General features: G+C 38.7%; 2 protein-coding genes across 3 annotated transcripts in view; one reads left to right on the plus strand and one right to left on the minus strand.

Annotated features, from left to right (window-relative positions):
- Positions 1 to 305: 305 nt before the first annotated feature.
- On the minus strand, positions 306 to 17735 carry LOC121315743 (E3 SUMO-protein ligase ZNF451-like). 2 transcript variants are annotated; one of them, XM_041250115.1, is made up of 14 exons: positions 17656 to 17735; positions 16684 to 16773; positions 15759 to 15839; positions 15506 to 15631; positions 12121 to 12232; positions 11841 to 11985; positions 10110 to 10236; positions 9039 to 9198; positions 8067 to 8214; positions 4688 to 6252; positions 4208 to 4381; positions 3812 to 3942; positions 3112 to 3298; positions 306 to 2882 (listed from the first exon to the last, which is right to left on the minus strand). In XM_041250115.1, exons 2-14 carry the CDS (start codon positions 16762 to 16764, stop codon positions 2824 to 2826), a joined length of 3096 nt encoding a protein of 1031 aa, XP_041106049.1. In that variant the 5' UTR covers positions 16765 to 16773; positions 17656 to 17735; the 3' UTR covers positions 306 to 2823. The 2 variants fall into 2 exon arrangements, with proteins under 2 accessions (XP_041106049.1, XP_041106048.1); XM_041250114.1 differs by having other exon boundaries at positions 3812 to 3957.
- Positions 17736 to 19007: 1272 nt separating this feature from the next.
- The window catches only part of LOC121316382 (dystonin-like), a 189945-nt gene continuing 180953 nt past the window's right edge, over positions 19008 to 27999 (plus strand). Inside the window, exons 1-3 of the mRNA XM_041251459.1 lie at positions 19008 to 19320; positions 19763 to 19797; positions 20315 to 20497. Coding sequence (XP_041107393.1) covers positions 19137 to 19320; positions 19763 to 19797; positions 20315 to 20497 — 402 coding nt within the window. The 5' untranslated portion in view covers positions 19008 to 19136. The remainder of the gene's footprint in view (positions 19321 to 19762; positions 19798 to 20314; positions 20498 to 27999) is intronic.

The raw sequence follows: 27999 nt of genomic DNA on the forward strand, positions 1-27999 counted from the left end.
AGATTTTTCATTCTTAGCCCTCAATAAGCAACTTGGACAGTTTTCAAAACAATTCTTGCTTTATTTTAAATTCACTTTTTTTTTTTTAATGAAAAAATGGAAAATATATATTTCAATAGAACCTAAATAACAATTTGTTTACATTTGTAGCATTACACCAATATACATCACAAGATAACCCTTTTTTTCAATGGTAGCATTATATAAGTATAGATTGTATATGTGTGTGTGTACATCATATAATATATAATATATATATATACACACACATATACATATATATATAGAGGTAACATGATTTTTGTACTTGCAAATGCAGACGATTAGCTTTGCTTGGTGGGAGGGGCCGGACTGTCAAGCACATTTCTTGGAGACTGCTGCCATGTGCCAGCGAAAAACAAAACTGCAGACTAGTAGCCTATATTCTTTAAATTTATTTAGTGAAGCACGTCTAAAACGTGTTAAACTTTGCAGATGCACATATAACATCCTGCACGCTATTCTGACGGGAGTGACAAATTTGGACTCTTGCACTCCCGTGGAAATCGCGGGATCTATTCATTAACAAATTACAGCAGTCAAAGTGGCGTTCCTGTGGATTAGGGAGGGAAAACAGCCAGAGATTGTTTCTACACATCGCTCTACATCAGAAACTAACAGCCAGTTGCCCAGTGGGCTCAGACAGACACCTGCAGGATTGGTCTTTGTCTTCCAGAGGCCGGTAGCTCGCTAACACGTTCTTGAGTTCCTGGGTGTAAAAGAGAGACTACTGAACTTCTGGTTCTCCTGAGCTGTGTGGGGAATTGCTGCATTGAAGGCAGAAATTAGGGAGAAAATCTGGGGCAAAATAATTATATTTTATAAAAGGTGTTTATTTTGTAAGAAAGTTTGAGTTGGTAGTAAAATTCTACCTGCCTTATCTAAAGTAAGAGATGATTTTTATCTTGCACTTTGTTGGTCCACTCCAATTGGTTTGGGATAGGAAGCCCAGGGGTGAAATTCTACCTGTACTCCGTTTCAGGATTTGTAAACTTGGTTGCTTTTCTAGAAAGGAGAATTCGTCCATAACCAATATGTCATCAGCAATCGCATAAAAGCTGTTATTCTTTCATGTTGCTTCTTTTTGTTTCGGCTACTCAGTCAAGCGCTGGGAAGCCGAAATGGGAGTTGAACACTTAGAGCCTGGAGGAAGGGCTTCCACAGATTTCTTGAGGTTTCCCCCTAAAAAATTTAAAAATATGTAAGTATGAGGTTTTTCTTCACCTGAGTGCTGACCAGTTCATATTTAGTTCTGCAGGGTAAGTGGTCGGGTTGGTGAGGCTGGGCTCTCCCCCCGTGCAATCATGTCTGGTGGACGGGCTGTTTCTCAGCTGATTTTCATTAAATTCAATGTTTGGAGGATAGGTGGCAGGGCGCTCTGTGGAGCACGTTAATCTTTTTGGGGGGAGGTGGCCCATAGCCACTTCCTATCTGCAGCACTGGGGTGCATGTAACTGTTCATGTTTTTCCAGCCAGCCTCCCGCAGGTAGCCATTGGGCACCCACGGACAAGACCTCTGGCCAAATTTCTGCAATTCCAATCATCATCATTCCTTGCGGATTCTGCGTGCTGAATTATTTAATCTGTTTTTCATCCAATGCGGATGCATTCCATCCACTCGCACAACGTTTCTCAAATGCTCGTTTCTCAAACAGTTTGTGCTGCTTGCATTCTATTTCCTCATAGTGCCTGTTTCTGTTAGCTACTATTGGCCACCATTAAAATCAGTATAATCACTGCATGTTTATTGGCCGAGCTATCATTCTGATCAGATTAAATTTTGGCATGTCACAAATCTCCGTCCATTTTGCTTTGTGTCAGTGCTCATTGCGTGGCCAGCGGGTGAATGAACCGATAGCAACGGCCATATAGTCTGGAATGCAGGTGGGTAGCCATTTGAAATCTAAACTGATAATCAGATTTAAATGATTAAGTTGGAGTCTGCAGGGCTGTGTAGCGATACTGAATTCAACACTTAGAATCCGTAGAATGGTCAGCAGCGTTTTGTCAGCTGTGTACATAAACAAAAAAACACAAGACAGAGCAAGTGCATGGCTTGGGAATTAAATAGGGATTTAGCAGATATTATTGTCAGGATGGAATGGAGGGGGAACCCTTACAAGAAAATAGTCACCATATTATGGTTTTATAGTAGTCGAATGGTTCTTGCATGTAATTTATCAATACAAATATATATATATATAAAAAAAAGTAACACTTTATTTCACACACTCTTTTACCTGATGAGGCATTCCAACATACAGTTGTAATAATACACAACTTGCTCTATAGCCACATATATATTGTCAAACATGTAAAATGCATTCTTTATGAACATGTACAGAAAAAATAAGGCATTTAAACTAAACTAATGTAATTTAAAGGGTTCTGCAGTACATAAATATGGACACCTTATACATATACTCATATTACAAGGATTATTCACATTTCCTGCAAGCTTCTTCCACGATGACTTTATTTCTGCATCTGAGTGGAAATACATCAAATATGAGCAATATGCACTTCACATCATATATATCTCTATAGTTATTCACATGCATGATGCAAACAGAAAAACACACAAATGCATTGCATCATAATTGGAAAGATGCTAAAATGTTTGTCCTGCACCTTAACAAAAACATGCATTTTAAGGCTTTGACCCAAAATGTGTGTCTGAACAAAAAAAGTATCCCCAGGATTTAAATATAAAAACTACAATTTCAAACACTTCAGCTATATAGCAAAAGTAGGGAGGGAAATGAATGCAGATCACACACCCTATCATATATTGTTCTCCATTAAACTCAATTTCACTGCAGTCTTCATGTCGTCATCACTATCTGTAAAAAAAAAAAAAAAAAAAAAAAAAAAAAAAAAAAAAGTCAAGTTATCAAGTTTATCAGTTAGTTTTAGCTTCTGCAATACAAACATATTTAGATTTAGGCTTTTGGATGCTTCCACCTTAACACCACATTTCAGATCCCCCCCACAAAGAAAATACAAAGCACTGTTTGATTGTATTAGACAGCTATTTAAATCATCCCATTATGATCTCTGTTGCAGCCAAACCTTTGCCAGTGTCCGTAATGCTGTTTAGCAGTGCACACATCATCTCCCCTTCCAGCTGGTGAGGGTTAAGGATAAGTGTGGTCCGCATGGTTTCAAGAAACTGCAGCTCCAACTCATGAAAACCCTTCTCTCCAGAAAGAATGGTAAATTGAATATGCTTGGGCAGCTGTTCATCAAGTCGGCCAGCCTGCAGAAAGAAAGACAAAAAAAACATTACATTGTCCATCTAAAAGTACATTTTGAGCGTCATCGATGGTGCAGGATAACAAACATATGCCAAAGTGATACAGACAAACGACATATAGGTATAAACTCATTGCTATGAGTTGCCATAAATACCTACATAGGATAATTGGTGAAAAAGATTCATCGTTTCACCAAAACAATTGATACCAAGAATAAAAGTAAATAGCTCAGCCAGTCCGGCGTTAGCGTTGTGAAAAACGATTTTGCAGTATTATGACATTCCCTGAACAGACCTACATTCACAGTTTTGGTTTAGGGCTGCAGTTTCTTCCCAAAATAATTTAATGCCATTTAAAATTATGGAACATAAAATGCCTGTTTATTCTAGCTACATACAAAAACCCACTCATTTAAAACATGTATGTATTTACACATGTATTTTTTGCTTCATTTTTAGTGGAGATCAGGTGTACTTTTCTTGTGAAACATGAAACCAAATAAATGAATTACTTACATGCTTGCTGATGGTAAAATCATCTGCATCTTTTCTATCACCGCTTCGTGGATGAAGGAAGAAACATCCAGTGTTCACAAGATAATTGTAGACTTTGCATTTGTCTGGTGTCCTCCAAATGTTCTTCCCACCTGTAAAAGTTGGAACTGTGTTGTGTACAAAATCATTAAACTTAACATAACCCATAACTAACAAAGTTTGCTAACACCAACCATAATGTATGGCTGTTATAGCACTCCCTAAAAACTCAGAAGCACCTTCTGTAAGTGGGGCATTCTTAATATTAAATACTCAAAATGCAATGGAAATACTAATCTTCAATCATCAGTGCCCCCCCCCCCCCTCCATTCAATCTGAACAAAGACACATTTTGTTTAGGTTATTTGGCTGCCTTACCTTTAAATCCCCAAACAAATATGCCCTGGTTTAAGTATCCTGGCAGACGACTGAAAAAACTTGGCCAGCTGTCTAGATCAACAAACACAATGTGGGTCGTGGTCATGAGATAGTCCATGTCTGGAAGCTCATGCCTGGACTCTTCCTGGGCAGGTTTCTCACTCTTCTCATTTTCTAATTGATAAAATATAACTTGTTATAGTGACACCATAACAATGTATAGGATATTGTTATTGCAATTTTAACTCAATTATATAAAAACAGTCATAGGTTTATTTACTGTCCTATCCCTGCCTTTGTTTAACCACTTAAAACAGCAAAAAAATTAATCTTCCACAGGTGAACTTTTAAATTAAATGAATATCAGTTACTTGTGGGGGAAAAAAAACAAATCAACCTACTTATGCTCATTGTGTGAGGACTAAGTGAAGTGTTGCTGCTCAGATGTGGGTTAACTTGGTTGAGTGATAAGCAAACTACCTTTCAATCCTGGCAGGATACCAGATTTGGATGACTTGACTGGTGTGGAACTTGGCCGTTGTTCTTCAGGCATAGGTCTGGCAGGAACACCAGAAGAGGTGGTTCTGTTTTCAGGGCTCACAGTACATCCAGCCTGGGGAAAGCAGTGCTTTGAATGATAGTGTTTGTGGCCACCAATAAGATCAGCCGACTTCTTACTGCATGAACCACAGCAAACGGAAAAACAACTTTGTTTTTTTGTGATCCCATGAATCTCTGCAGTATGTTTTTGCATGGCTTCCAGATTTTGGGTTGTTGCTATACAAAAGCTACATCGGAACCACAGCTTGCTCTGTTGAATCAGGTTTTCCAAGCATTTTTGGTGAGCGATATGTTTTTCTGACTTGTTAGAATAGGACACCTTGCATCCACAGGACATTTTGTTTTCAAGGTCTGTAGCTGCTTGGTTTTGGAGGGGAGATTCATTTCGTTCTGCCACAAATACATAATCCTTGCTGTGGTATGACTGGTAGTGGTTTAGGAATTCTTCTTCATTGTCATATTGCAGGCCATCACAAAGCCCACAGAAGTACTTCACGTCAATCTCACCCTCGTGTTCATCCTGAAAGTGACGATAGAGGGTTTCCACTTTCAGGAAACGACGTTTACAGTGGCCACAGACATACTTTTGGAACCTATGGCTGTTCATCTCTTTGCAGTGATTGTATACAGCTTGTTTGGAAACAAAGAGCTCCTCACAGATCCTGCACAGCCATTTGCCGCTGGGTGCAGGGTCTGAGATGGCCGGACTTGGTGTTGGAATTTGTCCTGTGCTACCGCTTTGTTCTGAAAAGGTAGTTGATGATTTAGATGTGGAGGGAGAAGACACTTCGTCGAGAACCTCTTTCTCGTAATAAAAACCATGTCCACTGTGGAACTCCATCACATGGGACATGATATCCTCTTTTCTAGGCATTTCAGTCTTGCAGCTTCGGCACCAAAACAGGAAGTTGTTCAGGTGTGCCCCACCATGAAATCGGCTCATGTGTAAACCAATGACAGCCGGATCCCCAGCTTGCTTTCCACAAACTGCGCATTTGTAGAATATCTTGTTAATTGCAATAATGTGCTTCTCAACCGCCACCTCTGTACTGTATTGCTGGTTGCATTCACAGAACCAGGCTGACACCACAGATCTGGACCCAGGGGAGATTGTTTCTTGGCTATTGCCTTCACTGGATCTAATGCATTTTGCACCAGAGGCCCCTGAACCATTACTCTCAGGTTCTTGCTTCAGGTGTCTCTTAAGCAGAGACGATTTTGGTCTGGAGATATTCAACACCAAGCGAAGGTCAGAGGGATTTTTGCTTCTTTCGTAGAAATCACAGAATAGTAAGACAGCCTTCTCCATGGAAGATACAACCTCAACTTTATGCTGAGTTAGATGTTCATGGCTTTTCATCTCAGTTTCACCCATGAAGAGTCTGGAGCAGCCTAAGCAATGCCCCTTTACTCTGAATACCTTAGCAACCTGGACAACACTTTTGCGAGAGACAGCTATTGGGCCAGCATTTCGGCATCTAGTTCTGTAAACAATAATAAAAAATAAATAAATCAATATTGTTTTATTCATGAAACAAGCATTTTAAAGCATGTACACAACGCCACAAATTTGGCACAAGTGTGCAGAGCTGGAAAGGGACAGCACAAGAGACTGAGAAAGGAAGATGTAAAACAATTACAAAAACCGTGGAAGGAGAATCGGTGAACACAGTAGCTAACTAGAGAGTAGTAACTTCCCAGGCTATATTATTAATACAGGACTACAGGCCTGCAAAAAACACCTTGTTGGAATTTGAGGTGGGGGAAAAAAAAGTAAAGCCCAGTGTCTACATGTTGAACGATTGTAAAAGTTGTTGTTCAATGCAACATTACAATTAAAATGTAAGGCTGTAGTTAATGCATTCCCCACGTTAGCATTAAAAGTTGAAAGTACTTCTGGACTAAAAGGTAACGTTGCATTTTACTCATAGTGTCTAAATTGGAAAGTAAATTACTCAATGACCCAAAACCTTATCTGAAATGTTGGGCTTGGGAATTCTGCACAACCCCATAGGGGTTAACTGAAGTGACCATCTTGAGGTTCCGGCAAGAGAAGGATCAGTCCATCTTACAGTATGCATCCCTGATTATAGAATCATGTATTCTGGTACCTGCAGCCATCACCTTATATGGATACCACTGCAGGTACATCAAGGGTCCTCATAATAAGAGTAAAAATACAAATAAACATACAGGATGCTGGGACTGAACAATAAAATAACAGTTTATGTTATAATTATTACTTTTTACACATTACATTACCCAGTATGTTTTAGTATTTGCATTATTTTTATGTTACTGTGTTTTTCAGTTGTGTTTAGTGAAGGAAAATGCAACTTGGCTGGCTCTGATAAGTATAACCGCTGCCGTGGAGAACCTAGCCCCCTATTTCCCATAAGATCTAGTATTTACCAACCATGGGGGTTTTCAAGAACCTAACCCCCGCGGTTAACGAAGTATTACTGTGTGTGTGTGTGTGTGTGTGTGTGTGTGTGTGTGTGTGTGTGTGTGTACACACACTATATATATATATATATATATATATATATATATATATTTAACACACACACACACAGTCTAACTTCACTATAACGAATCTCCTTTAATGATCCAAGCAGCAATAACAGTTTTTTCCAATGGAAATTAGCCCTATTAGAACAATCACTTTACAAAATCTATGTGTTATTCTCTCAGTGAAAACAAAGACCTTGGTAGGCTAATTCGGAGTTAAGTCTGATTCATAGATAACCTATTGTACCGCGAATCATGTGTGACTTGCATGGCAACCATGGCAAGAGCTGCGAGGAGGCAACACGAAAAATATGAAGCAATCAGGATGTTTTTCAAGAGAAAGGACACAATTACTGCTGTATTCAGCATGTTAGTGTACTTTTTATTTTTTGCATTTCTTCACAGTTTTCTTTGAAATATACATTTTAAATGTTAATCAATGTTAACTACTGTATACTGTATAAAGATGTTCAACTAAATATGGGCTTTTCTTCATTATTCTGATACAGCAGATTGCCAAACCCCAGATACTAAATATTGTACAGAAATTAAATCTGAAAAGAACTGACTTACTATAAAAAGTTAATTTGCCTGCCATGTTGAAATCTTTTTGTTCACTGTTGTTACTGTAAGGATGCTGACGACAACAATACAGAGCGGATGGTTTTTTAAAATTTAAAATTCTAGGCTTTTCCGGTCATCTAACATGGGATGATGGCCACTCTTCTTGGAAACCAATTGGTTGAAACAAACCGTGAGGTTTATAATTCAAAATAAATAAGTTTACCTAAAATGTGCCGTCACCTCCATGTGCGAGTTCAACACCTGCTTACAAGATGTACACTTAATCTGGAAGGGAACATCTTTGCATAAGGAGATCAGAAGCTTCTTGGCATATGCTGGAATAGGAACAGGAGCTGGAGTATTTTCTGTTTCTGTCACAAAAGAAAATAGTCAGTATACACAAATACACAGCCAAAAAACAGTGAACATGGCATGTATCACGATGGCTCTCTGAACTTAAGGGTCAAGACCATGGGTGTCCAGCATAACATCTACATTCCTGCAAATTACTCCATGCACTATATTTAAGATACCAAGACAGAATTATTTAGTGACTAGTCCATACCTTATTCCTTTGAATTTAACATGCAGACCAAATTACCCACCCTTAATTTGAGGAAAAAATAAAACATAAAAAAAAAGATTAACTTACAAAGACACATCCTCTAATTACACATACAAGTGTCATTTATACAAAGGAATGCTATAAGTTTTTGCAATAAAATGCAACAAACTCATCTATTAGGCATATTGATAAAGCATATTGTATATTCGGGCAGTCACATCTTTTGCTGGTGATTTTAATACACGCAACACTATACCTGAATTTAAGATGCAGGCCGTTTTTTGAAAGACAAATTGGTTTTAAAAGTGCATCCTAAATTCAAAGGAATACGGTATGTCTCATAACAGTGATGTACAATTTTTTAAAATGAAAATCAAGGAGTCACTGTTTAAATTTCTACAGGGGATTCTCTGTACACTTCTTAATCTTTGTACTTATTTGTGGTTCAGATTTATTGCTTTATTTGTATTCAGTTTAATAACTTGTTTTTATTGTTTGTTACTTCACATTCCCTCAGTTATTGGAGTTAACCCTGTCACACATGACGATTACTCTAATAGGAATTTAGTAACTATGAAAACACATCAGATGGTTCTGAAATAGCACAAAAGCAAACAAATCCAAACCTACCGCTCAGTTTAATAGACTGCTGAAAGTGATTTTTTGCAGACATGTGCTGCAAACACTCATCCCTTATATTGAAAAGGAGGTAGCAAAAGGGACAAGCAAAACACTGCACTTCCTGACAATGCTGAGTGCTGGAATGCCCATCTGCATCCCCAGATTTAATCTGGAAAAAAAAAAAAGGAAATGAATATGCATACTCTTAAATTCTGTAATTATAATCATTTGTAGCCAAATAGCTTTAGGGATGCTTTCTGGGGACAAACTGTGAGCATACAACAAACACAGTTCCCATTGGTCCTTAAACCAATAATCTAAATAACATCACTGTTTGGACATAAAAAAATAAGGCATTTGTAGGTGCATGGGTCAGGGAGGGTGCAGTTTTATTGATTAAAAAGGACTTAAAACATGGTCTAACCTTTGAAATTATTTTAAGCTGATTCTGTTTCCTAATTAAACTCTGAAAAAACTGTTAATTACAAAACAATGCAACTTGTTTTTACCTTCATATATTGACTGATCCAGACTCTATTTTGTTTAATTTTTATTTCAGGAGGTAACAAACTATGTTAATTGCTCATCACTGTTCCTAATTGCATTTCAATCTCGCAGTTGCCTAGTTTATCGTTGTACTTTTGTTATTTTCACTCGTTTAACCGAGTTGTACTGACAGATTTTTTTTTTAAGCATAAAATACCCAGTACAGAGTGTAAACTGATAGCAGGTCCATCATTTAAAATTTGATTTCTAGCAAAGAAAAAATTACCTTAAACCCAGTCTTTAATTAGTAGTTGTCTTTATTAGGATGCACAGGCAGCTTAACAACTACTAATTAACATTTACAGGGAGGTAGAGATTTGGAAAATAAACCAAAAGTGAAAAACATCAATAGATTGTACTTAGGACTACAGTGTAGCATCCATTGAAAACAACCAAACACTTGTCAGAAATTAAAATAAGTAAAAAGCCAAAGTAAAAATAGTAACCAATTTAAAAGAAAACCAACCCATCAATTTCACCAAGATGTTCACAGAAAAAGCGAGCCATCTGATAGTGTATGGTTACAGCCATTACCTTAGTATTCCTATGGACATTATATTGATCCTCAGATGGGTATCGCCTGCAGCAAGCAACACATGCAAAGGAAATTGATGGAGCTCCCTTGAGTGCAATAGTGGGATCACAGGGAGAATGGTCAAATCTAAAATGACAAAACAAAACTGATATTTCAGTCAAACAAAAAGCTTCTGGTTGAATCTAAAATACAATATACAGTCAAAATCAGGAATAAAGAAAACATGCAACAGAAAATAAATGTGATGTGTATCATTCAATCACACGCTTCCACTTACAGCTCTGGTTTATTTTATGAAATAACTGGACGATATGACCCAATGACATGGATTGGGAGTGGAACATATACATACACCGAGTGTACAAAACATTAGGAACACCTGCTGTTTTCATGAAACAGATGGACAAGGTGAATTCAGGTGAAAGCTATGATCCCTTATTGATGTAACCTATTAAATCCACTTCAATCAGTGTAGTTAAAAGACAGGTTAAAGAATGATTTTTAAGCCTTGACACAATTGAGACATGGATTGTGTAAGTGTGCCATTCAGAGTGTAAATGGGCAAGACAAACAATTTAAGTCCCTTTGAACGGGGTATGGTAGTAGGTGCCAGGAGCGCTGGTTTGAGAGTGTCAAGATCTGCAATGCTGCTGGGTTTTTTACACACAACAGTTTCCCGTGTGTATCAAGGATGGTCCACCACCCAAAGGATATCCAGTCAACGGCAGGCCAGTGGTCAAAAACGGCTCATTGATGAAAGAGGCCGAAGGAGGCTGACACGAATTGTGCAGAGCAACAGACGGGCTACAGTTAGTCAACTGATAGCCTAGTACAACATCGGTGCAGAAAGACCCATAAAAGAATGCACAACTCGTCGTACCTTGACATGAATAGGGTATGGCAGCTGACGACCTAACAGAGTTCCACTTTCAGCAAAACACAAAAAATTGTGGTTGCAGTGGGCTAAGAACAAAAACACTGGAGGACTGGAAAAACATTGCCTGATCTGATGAATCCCGGTTCCTGCTGTTTCATGCTGATGGAAGGACTAGGGTATGGAGAAAACCACGAGTACATGCATCCATCATGCTGCGTGTCAACATCAGGCTGGTGGTGGTGGTGTGATGGTGTGGGGTGTGTTTTCATGGCACACATTGGACCCCTTGATAAAAGCAGAGCAACGTTTGAATGCAAAAGGATATCTGAACACCACTGCCAATCAGGTGCATCCCTTCATGGCAGCAGTGTATCCATCTGCTAATGGATTTTTTCAGCAGGATAATGCCCCATGCCACAAGGCTAGGATTGTCCAGGAATGGTTCCACGAACAGGGCAGTGAATTCAGCTTACTGCAGTTGCCTGCCCAGTCACCAGATCTCAATCCAATTGAGCATCTGTGGGATGAGATGGAACAAGCTGTTCGGAGTAGAGATCCACTACCAACCAACTTGACAACTGTGGGAAGCATTGGAGTCAACACGGGCCAGCACTCCTGTGGAACGCTTTTGACATCTTGTAGAGTCCATGCCCCGATGAACTGAGGGTGTTCTGAGGGCAAATGGGGGGGGGGGGGGGGGGGGGGGGGCAACTCAATATTAGGAAGGTGCTCCTAATGTTTTGTACACTCTGTGTATATTTGGGAGAAACTGTGAAAGTAGCATGCAAGTGAATAAAGAGAACTATTCCATTTATAAAGATTGACTTTTAAAAGTTCAACACTGAAAACTTGCCTTTTCAGATGGCCAACTAGAAGAGGCCCATTATCAAACATTCGATTGCAGTTCATTATAGGGCACATAACTGGCTTCATATTTGGCAAGGTTTCACATCTCAAAGAACCTCTGGATCCAGAGTTTATAGAGCCTGGTCGAAGACCTGTATATAAAAAAAATAATATATATAACTAAAAATATATTAAGCTTAGTACATGCTGCATGTTCAAGAACAATGTTTACAATTCAGAATTAACTCATTTATGGAGGTATATGTTTATTTTAATCTGTACAATACCTGGCATTTTCAACCAATGATCAACACATCTTTTGGCCTCCTCTTTATGAGAATGTCCTTGGATAAATTCAAGTTCCTGCAAACCATGAGCATGCTGAGAGTCCATCTTCTCCTAAAACCAAAAAAGTAGTTCTCCATGAGCCGTGTCTCTTGACTGGGAAAGGAAAAGCTCTTTAAAAAATAAAAATAAACAAGCAGCGCATATGACATGGTAGTCTGGTCAGTAAAGCCCAGGATGCCCGCTGCTCAAGCAAAATGAGTAAAGCCCTTATTGTGCATACCAAAGAAAACTAAACAGTTTTGTGTGTGTGTACACACACACACACACACACACACCACACACACACACACACACCACACACACACACACACACCACACACACACACACACACACACACACACACACACACACACACCACACACACACACACACACACACACACACACACACACACACACACACACACACACACACACACACACACACACACACACACAGGCTCTCAAAAGTATTCACCCCCTTGGACTTTTCCACATTTTACTGTGTTACAACATAGAATCAAAATGGATTTAATTAGGTGTTTTTGCCACTGATCAACAAGAAAAAAGTCCATGAAGTTAAAGTGAAAAATAAAAACTACAAATTGTTCTAAATTAATTACAAATATAAAACAGAAAATAATTGATTGCATAATTATTCACCCTCTTTGCTATGACACACCTAAATAAGCTCTGGTGCAACCAACTGTCTTTAGAAGTCACATAATTAGTTGAATGGAGTCCACCTGTATGCAATTAAGGTGTTTCACATGATTTCAGGTTCAATACACCTGTCTCTGGGAGGTCCCACAGTTGGTTAGTACATTTCCTAACAAAAACTACATCATGAAGATGAAGGAACATTCAATGCAAATCCGGAATAAGGTTCTTCAAAAGCACAACCAGGGGTAGGATATAAGAACATTTCCAAGGCATTGAATATCCCCCAGAGCATAGTAAAGTCCATTATTAAGAAATTGAGACAATATGGCACAACTGTGAATCTGTTTAGAACAGGCCGTCCTCAAAAACTGAGTATCCTGGCAAGAAGGGCACTAGTCAGGGAGGTCACCAAGAGGCCTATGCAACTAAAGGAGTTACAGTCTTCCACGGTGGAGCTGGGAGACACTGTGCATACAGCAACAATAGCCCTGGTGCATCACAAAACTGTCCTTTATGGGAGAGTGGCAAAAAGAAAGCCATTGTTGAAAAAAACTCACATCAAATCTCGGCTAGAGTTTGGCAGAAGGCATGTGGCAGACTCTGACCAAGTGGAAGGAGATTCTATGGTCTGATGAGACCAAAATAGAGCTTTTTGGCCTCAACGCTAAGCGATATGTTTGACGCACATCATCCTGAGAACACCATCCCTACCGTGAAGCACGGTGGTGGCACCATCATGCTATAGGGATGTTTCTCTGCATCAGGGCCTGGAAAGCACGTGAAGAGAGAGGGCAAAATGGATGGAGCAAAGTACAGAGAAATCCTGGAGGAAAACCTGCTGAAGTCTGCCAGAGACCTGGGACTTGGGAGAAGATTCATCTTCCAGCAGGACAATGACCCCAAAAATACAGCCAAAGTCACACTGGAGTGACTTAAAAACAAAAAGGTCAATGTCCTGGAGTGGCCCAGTCAAAGTCCTGGAGTCGCCCAGTCAAAGCCCAGACCTCAATCCAACTGAGAACATGTGGAAAGAGTTGAAAATTGCTGTTCACCAAAGGTCCCCATCCAACTTGATGGAGCTTGAGCAATTTTGCATAGAAGAATGGGCAAAAATGAAAGTGTCCAGATGTGCAAAGCTGATAGAGACTTATCCAAATAGACTCATGGCTGTAATTGCTGCCAAAGGTGCCGCTACCAAATATTGACTCAAGGGGGTGAATACCTATGCAATCAATTATTTTCTGTCTTGTATTTATAATTCATTTAGAACAATTTGTAGATTTTATTTTTCCCTTTGACATTATGGACTTTGTGCTAATCAGTGGCAAAAACTCCACTTTGTGTTAATCAGTGGCAGAAATGTGAAAAAGTCCAAGGGCGGGTGAATACTTTTGACAGCCACTGTATGTGTGTGTGTGTACACACACACACACCTCAGTTTGAATACAGTTAACATTAAATTTACTGCATGCTGTGTGATTCTTTGTGACTATTGCCATATTCTTCATTAACACAGCTGTACTTGTTTTTTTTAATTTTTAATGTAATAATTCACAATTAAACTATTGTGACATTTGATCCAGGCACATACATATTCTTTTCAGTTGTTAACTCAAGTCCTTTGTATTTTTTATTTTTTTTTTATACAATTGTTAGTGCATTTTATTGTTGATAAATGCCTATATGATAAATAGAATAAGAAATTAAGTTGCCGCTTGCTCCACTAGTTAATTATATTACAAGTCATATGTATTGTGGCTGTCCAAGTCATGACATCAAGTGGCATTCAATTATGTAACTCGTGCAAAAAGTGTTGTACAAATTGTTCACTCATTTTTTACTGTGTTTAATTACCTTGTATATTGTCTCCCCTAAAATGTAATTGATTATTTGCCTTGTTTGTACAGTTTTAAAACAAATAAAACATGCAGCACACAGATAAGGGGTGCAATTAATTTCTGTAATATTAGCATAGCAGTTACAAGAAATTTAAAAAAAACGCACACAACAGAACATAATGGGGGGGGGAGGAGGGATCATTTCTGACCTCTCAAAAGGAAGCAACTGCTGTAATTTCACCATAGCTACTTCAAACCAGAAGCCCCAAGAGACATTATAGGCAACTTTGAATAGGTGATCACCTGTAAACCAGTGATCTCAAAATACCGGTTTGTGATCCACTGGTGCTGCCAGCCTGTTAATATGGTCACAATACAATTTTACCTTTAAGCTATCAAGAGAATGTCTTGACAGCTTTAAGTTATGTACCTGTGCTAGAAAATGAAATGTAGCAAATATGAGCGATTTGTTAAGGTTCTCTTATCAAAACAGGGATGTATTAGTGATTTATTGGTACACTACTTTAGTACAAGGCCTTTATTTTTGTACAGTATAATTAGGGGTGGGCAACAATATGAACTGTATATCGATATTATCAAAGTCTTCCAAAACACAGAAAAAAATAACACAACTGCAATATCAAACATATATACAGACATTTTATTTATTTATTTATTTATTTATTTATTTTAAATCCCACGATATGGAAATTATTATAGATATAGAACGATGGCGATATCCTATCAAAATATCTATATTGGTGCCCACCACTAATTATAATCCATTCATATGGTTACTGTATATTACCATTGTGAGAATGACATTTCAATAAACGTAACTTACCTTAAAGGCTTTGTTTTTCTCTTCTCTCTCCTGTTTCTCAACAGCAACATGGCGGGCCAGTCGATCCAGTGTAGAAGTAACTCTTTCCTTCTGCCTGTCAATGTGGTCTTTTGGTCTCACTTTACTCTGAAAAGTTAACATGAACAACAGGTTGAGACTACACAGCTGGTAGGTCATAATGTCATATTTCTCAATGCCAGCATGAGATAGATGAAATAAATATTGGACCAGCAGCACTCAGAAGTACACTCACGCTTGTCTGAAGAGATGTACCCGCCTCATCTTCATCACTAAGCAAATCAATGCATTCCAACACCGGTCGAGAAACACTGTCCTATTAAAATAAAGCAATAACGTAAAATATCAAGGATGTATTTATTTCTAAACTTAAAACTACAGAATAAAAAATAAAAAAAAAAGGATTACAATATTTCAATTTAAAAATACATGGGAGAAACTTCGCCTTTGCATAGATACACTTAACAACAGATCAACTAAACAATAACAAGCCTTTCTGATCTCTTCAATCCTCATCCAGTAATGGATCAATTAAATCTGTACACTCAGCACCTCCACTTCCTCCAAGATACACACTGATGCTAGGTCAAACTGAGCAAGGTCAAAAACGGATGCTGCAATTCAACTTTCCGCAATTACAATTGCTTTAAATATTTTGTTCAAAATGATGTTTAATGTTCCTGGGAGACTTGGTGGTCCAGTGGTTAGAGAAAGGACCTTGTTACCAGAAGGTTCCCAGTTCAATCCCAGTTCAGCCACCTACTCAATGTGTGTGATCCTGTGAAAATCACTTAATCTCCTTATGCGTTGTCCTTCAGATAAGACGTGAAACCGAGGTCCTATTGCAAGTGACTCTGTAGCAGCAGTTGTGATGCACAGTTAACGCCCTGGTCTCTATGTCTCTTTGGATAAAAAGCATCTACTAAAATAACTTCTTAATGATAATAATAATAATATATGGAATGGGAGAAATTGCTATAGAAGTCTCAAAATAAAGTATGGACAATGTGTAACTTGTTTATATTCTAAATAAAATATCCTACCTTCCTTGCATGTGAAGAGCAGACAAGACCAACCCGTTCAGTCCCTTACAGTACTTTTTGAAAAACTCACTGTACCTTTTTGAGGTTGTAATATTGTCAATGGTACAAAATACTTACAGAAACAAACTGCACCTCATCTTCGCTGTCACGATTACCAACAGATTCTAAACTGTCATTTTTCGACATCATTACATGCATACGGTTATCCTGCAACAAAAGACATTTGAAATTGATATGGGTACCGTCGGTACACTGGACACTCGGTTAAAACATAACACTAAGAAAAACGGTACAGTTCCAAGTCGGGTTGCCACCTGTCCCCGTTTTCCTTGGACTGTCCTGGTTTTGGTGTACAGGGATTTCAATATGCCTTGCCTAGACACTAGAAAACATCGGTTGAAATATTAATGATCCCGTTTCTAATCTCATGCTTCCATGTCTATGTAGATTACTACAGCAACACCGCAATGCACAATATTAATTTGTTGTCAATGCTATAACAGTAACATTATCAATGTACCTATTGTCTGACTATACGACTTCTAGAGTTTCACTTTCAACAACCGTACTTCCGTTACAGATGTCACGTTTGTTTGTACCTGGCCTGAGGTTGCAACCCTAACTCAAATAAGTAGGTTACATATCACTTATTTCCATTTCGTTCGCTATCATCACGTTGTCGGAAGTTATTACAAATGTTGAAGTTATAGCTAAAATAACAACAACACATAACTGATAAACTGGATACCAGTATACAGCGCAGGGCCAACTTTGCTGATTAATATGGTAGTTAGTTACCATAAAAAAAAAAAAAAAAAAAAACAGAAATGCACAATTAGTACAAAATTGGAAGCGCAATTTTAAAAAAAAAATGTTAATAATTTAGAGAGAAATGTATGTAAACAAAGCAATGCAATAGACAAAACTGCATACTCAATAACGAGGCCTTCTTGCACACTGAAGCTCAAACGTTACAGTTCTCAGACATCAATATATGCCCGAAGGAGAAACTGCTTCTATTCAAACCAACAAAGACATTTTAACAACAAACTATGACAAAAAATAATAGCCCTAATCACAACACAGTACCTCCCGCTTTAGAATGTTGCAATGCAAGCACGGTGCAGCTTTTCCCGGGGCTCGCTGGACTTAAACTTGTGCGAGAGAAGAACGAACCACGTGCCGAGCACAGACCTTTGGGTAATTGAGTTTTTTCTTCATGTCTGGCTGGATTATGTTCCAGGAGAATATGACAGCGACGACGAAACCTCAACATTTTACTTAAATTTTCAAAATGTAAAAGTTGTATATATATATATATATATATATATATATATATATATATATATAATAATAGATATATATATATATATATATATATATATATTATATATATTTATATATACGTATAATTCTTTAAATTTACGTTTGTAGATCTGGATTTTAAAATACGTATCAAGCGCACAATGAAAATACCAGTAATTAATATGGAATACCTTTGTGTTGACGGAGTACAGTAAAAAGCAGTAATGAAGAAAGGGATATTATTTTTAACAGAGCACTGAAAGTTTCCTGGCATGATGGGCGGCCCAGTTGTCGGCTTGCCCAGAGGAACTGTTTACCACACAGCGCCCACTATGGGTTAAATTGAATAGTTCAACATATACAGTATATGCCTATGTTTACTATAACTTGTTGGTTATATAATTTGTTGATATAAATTGACTGTATTTCAAATACATTATTATTATTATTATTATTATTATTATTATTATTAAAGGCATTTTGGTCACAAAATGTCAACCAACTCCAATATATAAGGGCAGTCAAGTGGACTGCGCCGGAACATCGTGGGTTTTAATTTAATTTAATATGAACATTTTTATTACATTTGACTTGGTATAGAACACTACAAGTAGAACAAAAGTATTTTTAAAAGTAAGGACAACATCTTTGGAGGAAAAGGGCGACAGAAGCCACATACAGTGAATAACGCAATATGCTGACAGGCCACTGCGCCAGTCGTTAAAAAAAGGTGTAATTTAGGGTAATCACAAAATAATTCTATACAATTTATAATACAAAGTCCCAAAGACTGGTACTGTTTTTAGACAACCTATAATCTACCTTTGCACGGTTTAATTCTTACCAGTTAACGATGACACAGTTTCCTTTATTAATATTATCTTCTACAAATCCCAGGATGTTTTGATCCCCGCTTAAAAACACAGGTTCTAATGGATTGAGGCAGAACTAGTTCTGGGCTTGACACCTTTACATTTCTGTACTGCAGCTCTGAACTCATGCTCTCCAGCATCTAGCTGTAATAAAATAAATAAATAAATAAATAAATAAATAAAACCCTGCTGCCTCTGTTTTGTAATGCTGAGTCAGAGATTGTTCTCTTACATTTATTGTAATCATACCTCAAAACTGGGTTTGCAGCTTTTGGGCTCTCGGCATCAGAATCAAAGCGATTTCCTTGGTAACACAGAAATGTGTTAAGATTTCAATCAAAACCGAATTCCAGCTTCTAAGGTTGCAGCTGTGGCTGCCCGGCATCCCGTCCTATGATGATTGCTGCAGCTTTTTTGGTTTTGCTGAGACCTTACAGTATCCAGTGCGTCTTGTTGTTGTTATTGCTCTTATTGGGGACTATTGCTACAATTCTGTTTTTCTGCTGCTGGCACCGCAAGCTTCGTAAAGGCAAACATCCTGTTAAATCAGTGTTATCTGGTCGTTCAAGGAGTCGTGGTATGTACGAAATTCCTCTATTTCCATTGACGTTGTATTCCACGGTTGCAAATACAATTTAAAATATATATGAAGACATTGCTCACATTTAATTTGTAAGTATAATCCATTGCCTGTTTTGTATGTTTCTGTCGTCGCTCAAGCCCTGTCTGAAATGCAATCAGGGATTCTGAAAGCACAGTCCAAGACTGCGGCAGCCGTTTTCTCCATCTATTCGAAAGACGGCTAGATGATTGATGTTTTAACCTATTCTTACATTCCAACTTTTTACTGACTTAAAACTAGCTAATTATGTTTGTATATTTGTGTCTGCGTTGTTGTATTTAATTGCATTTTATATTTACAAATATTTAGAAAAAATATAGATGATTACAAAACTGTATTATCACCATCTTGTACAGACATGTTCAGCAAATGTTAGAACGTTTGTCCTTTTTTCCAGAAGCTGGTCACCGGTCGCATCATTTTCGATCAGAGGTAAATTATTTATTTTCTCTTAGCTGTCAAGGCCATGACAAGTAGCTGTATCTTTGGTACACGGCTTATCTACGAACAAAAAAAGTTAGCTTAGGATATCAATTGATATGCCTAATTGATATAAAAAAGGAAATGGTATTTTATCATCCATTAAAAAGAAAGATTTAAACCGAACATAGGCATACCCCAGATGTCTGTGTTCTTGTTCTGTACACAGTAATCTATCTATCTATCTATCTATCTATCTATCTGTCTGTCTGTCTGTCTGTCTGTCAAGCCTTTTTAAATCAAAATATGTAAAACAATACTAGATTAACAATATGTAGTGTGTTAAATTATTTAAGAGTATAATTTAACTGAAGTGTAAAAGACTGGTATTGAAGATGTAGATATGTCAGTAGCTTGTTTACACTAAGTAAGAGTATAATGATATCCCATGCAGGCCCCCATATACTGTATAACTTGTAAATACTCTTGTACTTGTAGAAAACTAACGTCTACTCTTTGTTGTTGGCAGGGTTACAGACAGAGTCCTCGCTACCTCAGAAGGCGTGCCAGAGCTCCAGTTGTAGAGGAGACCCAGCCCCTGGTGGAAATTCCTGAAAGTGAGCAAGAAGTAGCAGTCAAGAAAAACAAAATCAAGAAAAGGGTTCAACCAGAATTTTATCACTCTGTACAAGTTACACCAACACGCAAACCCGTAGGTATTTTGTACCTTTTTTTTTTTTTTTTTTTTTTTTTGCTTTGGTTTGAAGCATTTAAAAGAAAAAGCCATTCTATGTTATTTAAAAAAAAAAAAAAAAAAAAAAAACAACTTAAAACAACTTAAATTAATGTATCTAAAGAAAAAAAGTTAAACTGTAGAGAAAGCTTGCAGTGATTCAATTCATAATTGAAGATACTACTACTACTACTACTACTACTACTACTACTACTACTACTAATAATAATAATAATAATAATAATAATAATAAAATAATAATAATCCATTATTTATATAGCACAATTCATGTACATTACAATCCAAAGCACTTTACATACAAAAAAAAAATTGAAAAATACAGTAATACATAGTAAGAAAAGAGTACAGTTATTAAATACAGAAGTAACAATAAAATTCAGAATAAAACATAAAAAATGTTATGGAAAAGCTGTATTAAAAAGGTATGTTTTTAATCGAGATTTGAAGATTGCAATTGAAGGTGAATCTGATAAAAGGAGGTAAGGAGTTCCAGAGTGTGGGGGCATTCAAACAGAAAGCAGCCTCTCCCATCCTTTTACCATTCACCCTCGGAATACATAAAAAGCCAGCATTTGCAGATCTCAGAATGTGTTCAGGCTGATAAGGAATTTGCCTATCATTTCGATATTGTGGAGGTAGTCCATTCAGTGCTTTAAAAACTAGTAATAGAATTTTAAAATCAATTCTGTAATGCACAGGAAGCTATTGCAATGATGCCAACACAGGCGTAATGTGAGCCCCTTTTTTGTTCTAGTTAGCATTCTAGCAGCAGCATTTTGCACTAGCTGTAGGCGTGATATAGCATGACTTGTAAGTCCAAAGCGTTACAGTAATCCAACCTAGAAAAAAATAAAAGCATGTACTAATTTATTTGCATCATCCAAGGACAAGAATGATCTAACTTTTTCTTAAATGATAGAAGGACACTCTAGTAATATATTTTATATATGGTTCAAAGGAAAGTGCAGAATCAAAAATAACCCCCAGGTTTTTCACTTCAGATTTACATTTGATTTTAGCATACCTAGATCAATATTTGTCAAGTCCATCTGTTGATTAGAGCCTAAAAGTAAGACTTCTTAACTGTAAGAAATTCTGTGACATCCAGCTTCTAATATCGGCTAGGCATTGATAGCTGTTGTGTCATCTGGTTTAACAGATATATAAATCTGTGTGTCATCTGCATAGCTGTGGAAATTCACCCCATGTTTACGAATAACCTCCCTGAGTGGCAGCATGTATAAAGAAAATAACATGGGAGCAAGAATGGAGTCCTGAGGAACATCACATGTAGATTCTCCTAAGGCAACAAAATACTGTCTATTCATTAAATAGGATATGAACCAGTTTATGACAATACCAGAAAGGCCGACCCATTCTCTCAGACGATTAATTAAAATCTTGTGGTCCACAGTATCAAAAGCAGCACTCAGATATAAAAGGATCAGTACAGATAAACACTTAGAATCTGTACTTATACGTAGATCATTTACCACTTTGACAAGTGCAGTCTCAGTGTATTTAATTGGTGATGCAAGCTTCAAAATTAAAAATACAGCCTAGTCACGCCTGACAGAAAACAAAACAAACAAACAAAAAAAAAAAAACAGCCAAATATGCATAATCATTTTGGAGCTACTTCTAATGCTGAAGGATGAGAATATATTTTGCTGAATTCCTTTCATTTTATTAATTTAGTTCATGTTCTTCCTCACATCTTCAGATTTGCGCTTGCTGTGGGCTGCACGTTAACTGCACTGTCCTCAGACTGTATGCAATTGGTCTTTGGATATCTACCAATTGCAATTGGCTTTGGTAGATATGCATAACTTAGGAATGACCCATGACAATAAGACTAAAATGGAATTTGACAGAGCATTTTATATTTTGTGATATGACTCCTTTTCATACAGGTTTTCTGTTGCAGAACATCATATTTGCCTAACCTGGTTATCTTATGATAATACATTTCTTAATCTGATAATCTATTGCTTCTAGTTGTTATTTTATTAGTGACTGCAGTAGAGATTTGAATTCCCTATAGTTGTTTTCTTTCTTTTGCTGGAAGTAAGGAGAACATGTCTTCATTTTCACATCAATCATACGAACACAGCAAACACATAAACATGCCATCCTTCTTCTGCTTCCATGTACCAAATGACTGTGGCCAATTTTTCAAGAATTTTAGGAATAACTCAATCATTGTATATTTATTTACGTATTATTTTTAAATAATAGATCAGGAATGCCAAATGAGGTAGTGGAGGATAACTGATATGCACAACATGACAAGGCTACGGGTATAGTGAACTTGAGTCCTTATTTAAAATGCTGTTGTTCTGAAATTAGTTTTGCTAAAATAACAGACACACTCCCCTTACACTTTTCTCTTTGAAACATGAAGACCTCCATTCACGTCATGTGTTAACAGCTCATTTAATGTTATTCAATAGGCTTAGCCAATGCTTGGCATGTGAATATGTTAAAATCAATAAATCAGTCTAGTTCATCCATCTAGTTAACCTTAGCTGTTTATTGCTCATTGCTTATTCAGAAAACATTCAAGCAGGGATGTTGCAACATCTTGGAAGCTTCATCAGAAGTCACACCTCAGTGAACTGTGCAGATATATGGTGTGATATACAATGTGGTTTCAGAACACCTGTCTTGTGAAGTATCACCTAGGACAGCCACAGTTTTAGGGGCTGCCAACAATGTTGCTTTCTAAACATTCCACCGTCTTAACACAAATGCGCTTCTCTGGTATTCTCCAAAAAGGACTGAAGTATTCTGTGTATACACCTCTTTCAATCTGGAAAATTGTCTTTGGAACATGGCGTCAGTCTACCACAACAACCAGAATTGTGGTAAACCAATTCCCTTTTGAGATTTATTTGACAGAAAATGCAAAACCAAGACAGTCTGGTGGCAACTTATTGGTCATGTTACGCTTGTCTTCCAATGCTAAGGCCAAACAGCACAGCACCTGGTCATGTCAAGTAAACCGTCCTTGGCTAAGACCCACCTTACATCCTGCCAAAATGTGTCTTAATGTAGCTGGCGATGAACACAAAGGACACCACGGATCCCTTCCAACCCATAGATTAAGGTTATTTGGTAATGGGAGGACATCATATGCTGATCCTGCTCTGTTCCATTGTCCATAGATCTCGTCAGCCAATCTTGTGTTGTTCCACACTCTCCCATCTCGTCCGTTCTCCCTGCTTGGCCTGGGAAATTGCCTTTACGCACCTCATCCTCATCCTGCTTTTGCACCACGTTGACTGCCAGCTTCCTCCGTTGAGCTGGGGTTGCTTTCTGCTATGTAGGTCAAGCTGAACTGAGACCAAGGCCTCCTGTTCAATGATGTACTTGCTCCATGATATCACTGATATGAAGGGCAGCTTTTGCATCTTCCACAGCTTCCTTTGCCAGCCACTTTCTACTAACATTTATGCTTCTATTTTCATAAATTTTGAATGAGAAAAATAAAAAGCTAAGATATTGTAAATTACGTTAATAAGGTGATTATTATATACCACAAGATTTTCTTCCAAATTCCAACATATTAGAAACTGTGTCTTCCTTATGAATTAACATTTGGCTTTAATAATAATAAGCATGCATTGTCTTTTTGTTTATTAATGTTGCAATTATTAATGGTTCATATGTACAGTAATTACACTGTTATCTATCTATCTATCTATCTATCTATCTATCTATCTATCTATCTATCTATCTGTCTATATAGACTTAAAATAAAGTCTCACCAACATCTTTTATTAACAGTTTCTTTAATGTTATTTACAATTCAGTTCAATCACATGTTTGATTGTATCTTGTGAGGCCACAGAAGTAACTAATAGGTGGATTAGTTTGGGCAATGGGGGTCTTTTTATATAGCTGTATAAATACAATAAAACTAGAGAAAGGAATGAGTTCAAATGGATGCTACTTTAAGATAATGGGGATTTATTTAACAGAAAAAATAAATAATAATTTTGAAGGTAAACGTATTAAATATATTTTAGATAATTATTTTGTATGTAAAAGTCTACATAGATTGCCCCTTAATAATAAACACAATCAAATTTGCTCTTTCAAATGCTTATAATTTGAATGTAACATTGTTTCCTGCCACCATTGTTCAAGGAAAAGGTGTTCTGTTTGGAGTATTAACCAAGTGATCATTGTAATAATATTGTTAAAGACAGAACATGTAATGACTGCACTGTTGTGGAATGGCACGGGGGTAGTCGTGTGACAGTCACTAGGGGTGTAGTGCTGCGGGGTCTGCAGGGAGTGCTGACCCCTCACTTCTTGGGCAGGGAGTGCACCGCTTCCATACTTCTTGTGTAGAATATTTAACTGTTTTGCTCCTAATATCACATGGAGATAGATATACATGTGTATAACCCATACAAATAAGCAAACAATACAATAACTGGACTAAACCATTCAATATACGAGAGGGTGAGGGGGGAGTGTTATGCATAGGGTTAATCATAATAATGACGGTGTTTCAATAATGTGTGCATTACCATATGAAACTGGTTTTGAAAATCTGTACAGTATTTATTTATTTATCTTTAATATAAATAGCTGTAAGTCTGGTGCCTTGTATATACTTTTGGTTTATAATAATAGCTCAATACCTGATTGTCTAAATTAGTAATGAATTGGTACACTTGTTAGCCCTGTCAAATACGGTAACTACTTTAGAGTAATGAGCTGCGATTTCTTTTCAATTCAAAGATGACCGCCAAACCATACTTTTGGGATATGCCTGTTTGTCAGGTATTTGCTGAGCATTTTATATCAAAGCCGCCGATAGGCCCCTCTGTGGAGTGACATCCTCGGTTCCACCTCCCGAGGTAATAAATAGTCCCTGCACGGAGACGTCAGTCTCTTTTGCCTTCTCAAACAGGTAGGTGAGTTGAGTATAACACTAACCTCTTCCAGTTGTGTGATTGACTCTTTAAGAGCTTTTTTCAAGTTTTTTTTTTTTTCTGTAGTTCCCTTGCAGTTTTATTGCTGGAAGTTGGCTTGACACTTCCCTGGTATCAGAAACTCGGCAGCTAAAGGCTGAGCTAATGCTATGCAACTGTGCTTTGTTGAAAAAAAAAAAAAACTTTCTTCAACAGTTTACAATGCACAGCAATTGTAGTCTGCTTTCTAACTTCTGCAGCTTGCTGCATGTGTCTTTCTATAATTTTCCTCTGCTTTTTGCAGCTGTAAAAAAAAAAAAAGGGCTCAAGGGCTCTGGGCGACCTCGGTACACCCACTTGCTGTGCGCGGCCTAGTGCCCCTGTCGGTTGTGTATTACTATATTTTCTCCTTTACTGCTTCAGTAAAAAAAAAAAGCACACTCCAGTTTTACTGTCGAGTGTCTGTGTTTCTACTGCTTTGCAGCTTTACAAAATAAATAAATAGCAACCAGGTGCATCCACCATTAGGCCCTATCTGTCCCTATTGTCACGTAGTTTAGCACATTGATCCACTCACCCATAAAGCGGTGGGTAGGTAACTAAAAAAAAAAAAAAAAAAAAAAAAGAGATTGTTTTTTTCTTTCTTGTCTCTCTTTCTCCCTTCTCCAAGTCTGCAGGCTGTGCCACCCTGCTGCAAGCTATGCTTTGCACCGGCCGTGTGCTGCACGCATTCCAGGGTCCATCTTAGGTGCTCCAATCCACTGCAAGCTTCGCGCTGGCATGGTTGTGTGACTGCACTGTAACTGTCTGCAGGCTACGCTCCACACCGTTGCAAGCTACTCACTGTTTCTGGTTGTGTGACTGCAAGCAGCCAAGACACAGACACACAGCCCAGTACCTTGGCGCTTTGCCCTCGGTACTTGGTGCGCCGTGCTTTGGCGCCCTAGTGTCTAGGCCTCGATGCCCACGGTACAGTCGGCTCCTCAGTGCCTCAGAGCCTCAGTGCCTCAGCGCTTATCTCCCCTGTTCATACTTTTGTACCAGCGGTAGAGGAGATCCTAGAACACACTCACAGAGAGCGAGAGGCGTATCAACAAGGGGGCTGTAATGCTCCCCTCCCATAACTCGGCACAGGGAAGGGGGAGGCAATGGTGTCTGGCTGTTACTACGGTAGCCTGGACGGTTCCAATCCCCACGACGCCATGGGGCGACCTAAGGCACCGCCTCCAAGCCTCCGCGACAGTTCCAGTGGAACCGCCCCAGGCAGCCTCCAAGGCAGTCTCCCTCCCAGCCTCAGCAGCCCCAGCTGGCTCCTCTGGCTGGATTCCCTCACAATGCGAGCCTACCTGTCTGATGACTGAGTGGCTGCCATTCGCAACTGTCAACAAGCAACTGGTTGCTTCACATGTGTCCACTTCAAATGTGGCTCAATGCTTTTCGGCTACACCCCAAGCGCTACAGACACCATCAGCTGATGTTGTCTCGACTCTGTTGAGAAGTGCTACACTGGTGGAGGCAAACCCCTCACCTGATCGAAGGCATAAGAATGGGAGTGATTTTCAATCGTCGAGTGGTGATGACGGACGCAGCCAACTCCTGTTGGGGGGCGGTCTGGGCAGGCAGAGGAGTCCGCGGATGTCAGTGGTTGCGAAAGTGAACCACCAGGGAGAGCTTCGGTCCCCGGGGTTACATTACATCGCCTTTCGGCTACTGATCTGGGAACTGAGACTCTTCCTGTCCATCCAGGCTGTACACCTCCAGGGAGTGGTGAATTGTCTGGTGGACCTCCTCTCCAGGGAGGGTCCTCACACATCAGAATGGCGACTGCACCCTCAGGTGGTACAGTGCTTTTGGGAGCGCTTCGGGGAAGCCCAAATCGATCTATTTGCCATGGCAGAGATAACCCATTGCCCCTGTGGTTCTCCCTCTGCAGCTGGGGAAGTCCACTAGGCGTCGACGCCCTAGCGCCCAAATGGTCCAAAGTGCTTTTGTATGCTTTCCCGCCTATACCACTGCTCCCTGCCTTCCTTGAGAAAGTCAGGAGAGACTGGATGACAGTTCTCCTGGTGGCCCCCAAATGACCCAGGAGGATCTGGTTTTTGAACCTCTGCCAGCTGCTGCAATGCCAGCCCTGGGAGATCCCGCTGCTCATCGATCTCCTCAGCCAGGTGAGGCACCCTCTGGCACCCAGAACCGGTCAGACTCCAGCTGTTGATCTGGCCCCTTGAAGGGGCCCTTGAGGTTGCATGCTCACACCACCAACACTAGATGGTGGTAGCGAGATGTCCCTCGTGCTGTCCGCTCATTCTCCCTCGCGACAGCTTTGGTATACTTTCACAAAAGTATGGTTTGGTGGTCATCTTCGAATTGAAAGGGAATAATTTCCTGAAAGAGAAGATGACAGCCACCTTTGCAAGATCGCATCACTCACATTTGTGGGTTCAATGCAAAAGAGACTGACTTCCCCGTGCAGTGAGTATTTATTTCCTCGGGAGGCGGGACTGAGGACGTCACTCCATGGAGGGGCCTATC

Source organism: Polyodon spathula, chromosome 5, assembly GCF_017654505.1.
Source record: "Polyodon spathula isolate WHYD16114869_AA chromosome 5, ASM1765450v1, whole genome shotgun sequence".
Classification (NCBI taxonomy): domain Eukaryota; kingdom Metazoa; phylum Chordata; class Actinopteri; order Acipenseriformes; family Polyodontidae; genus Polyodon; species Polyodon spathula.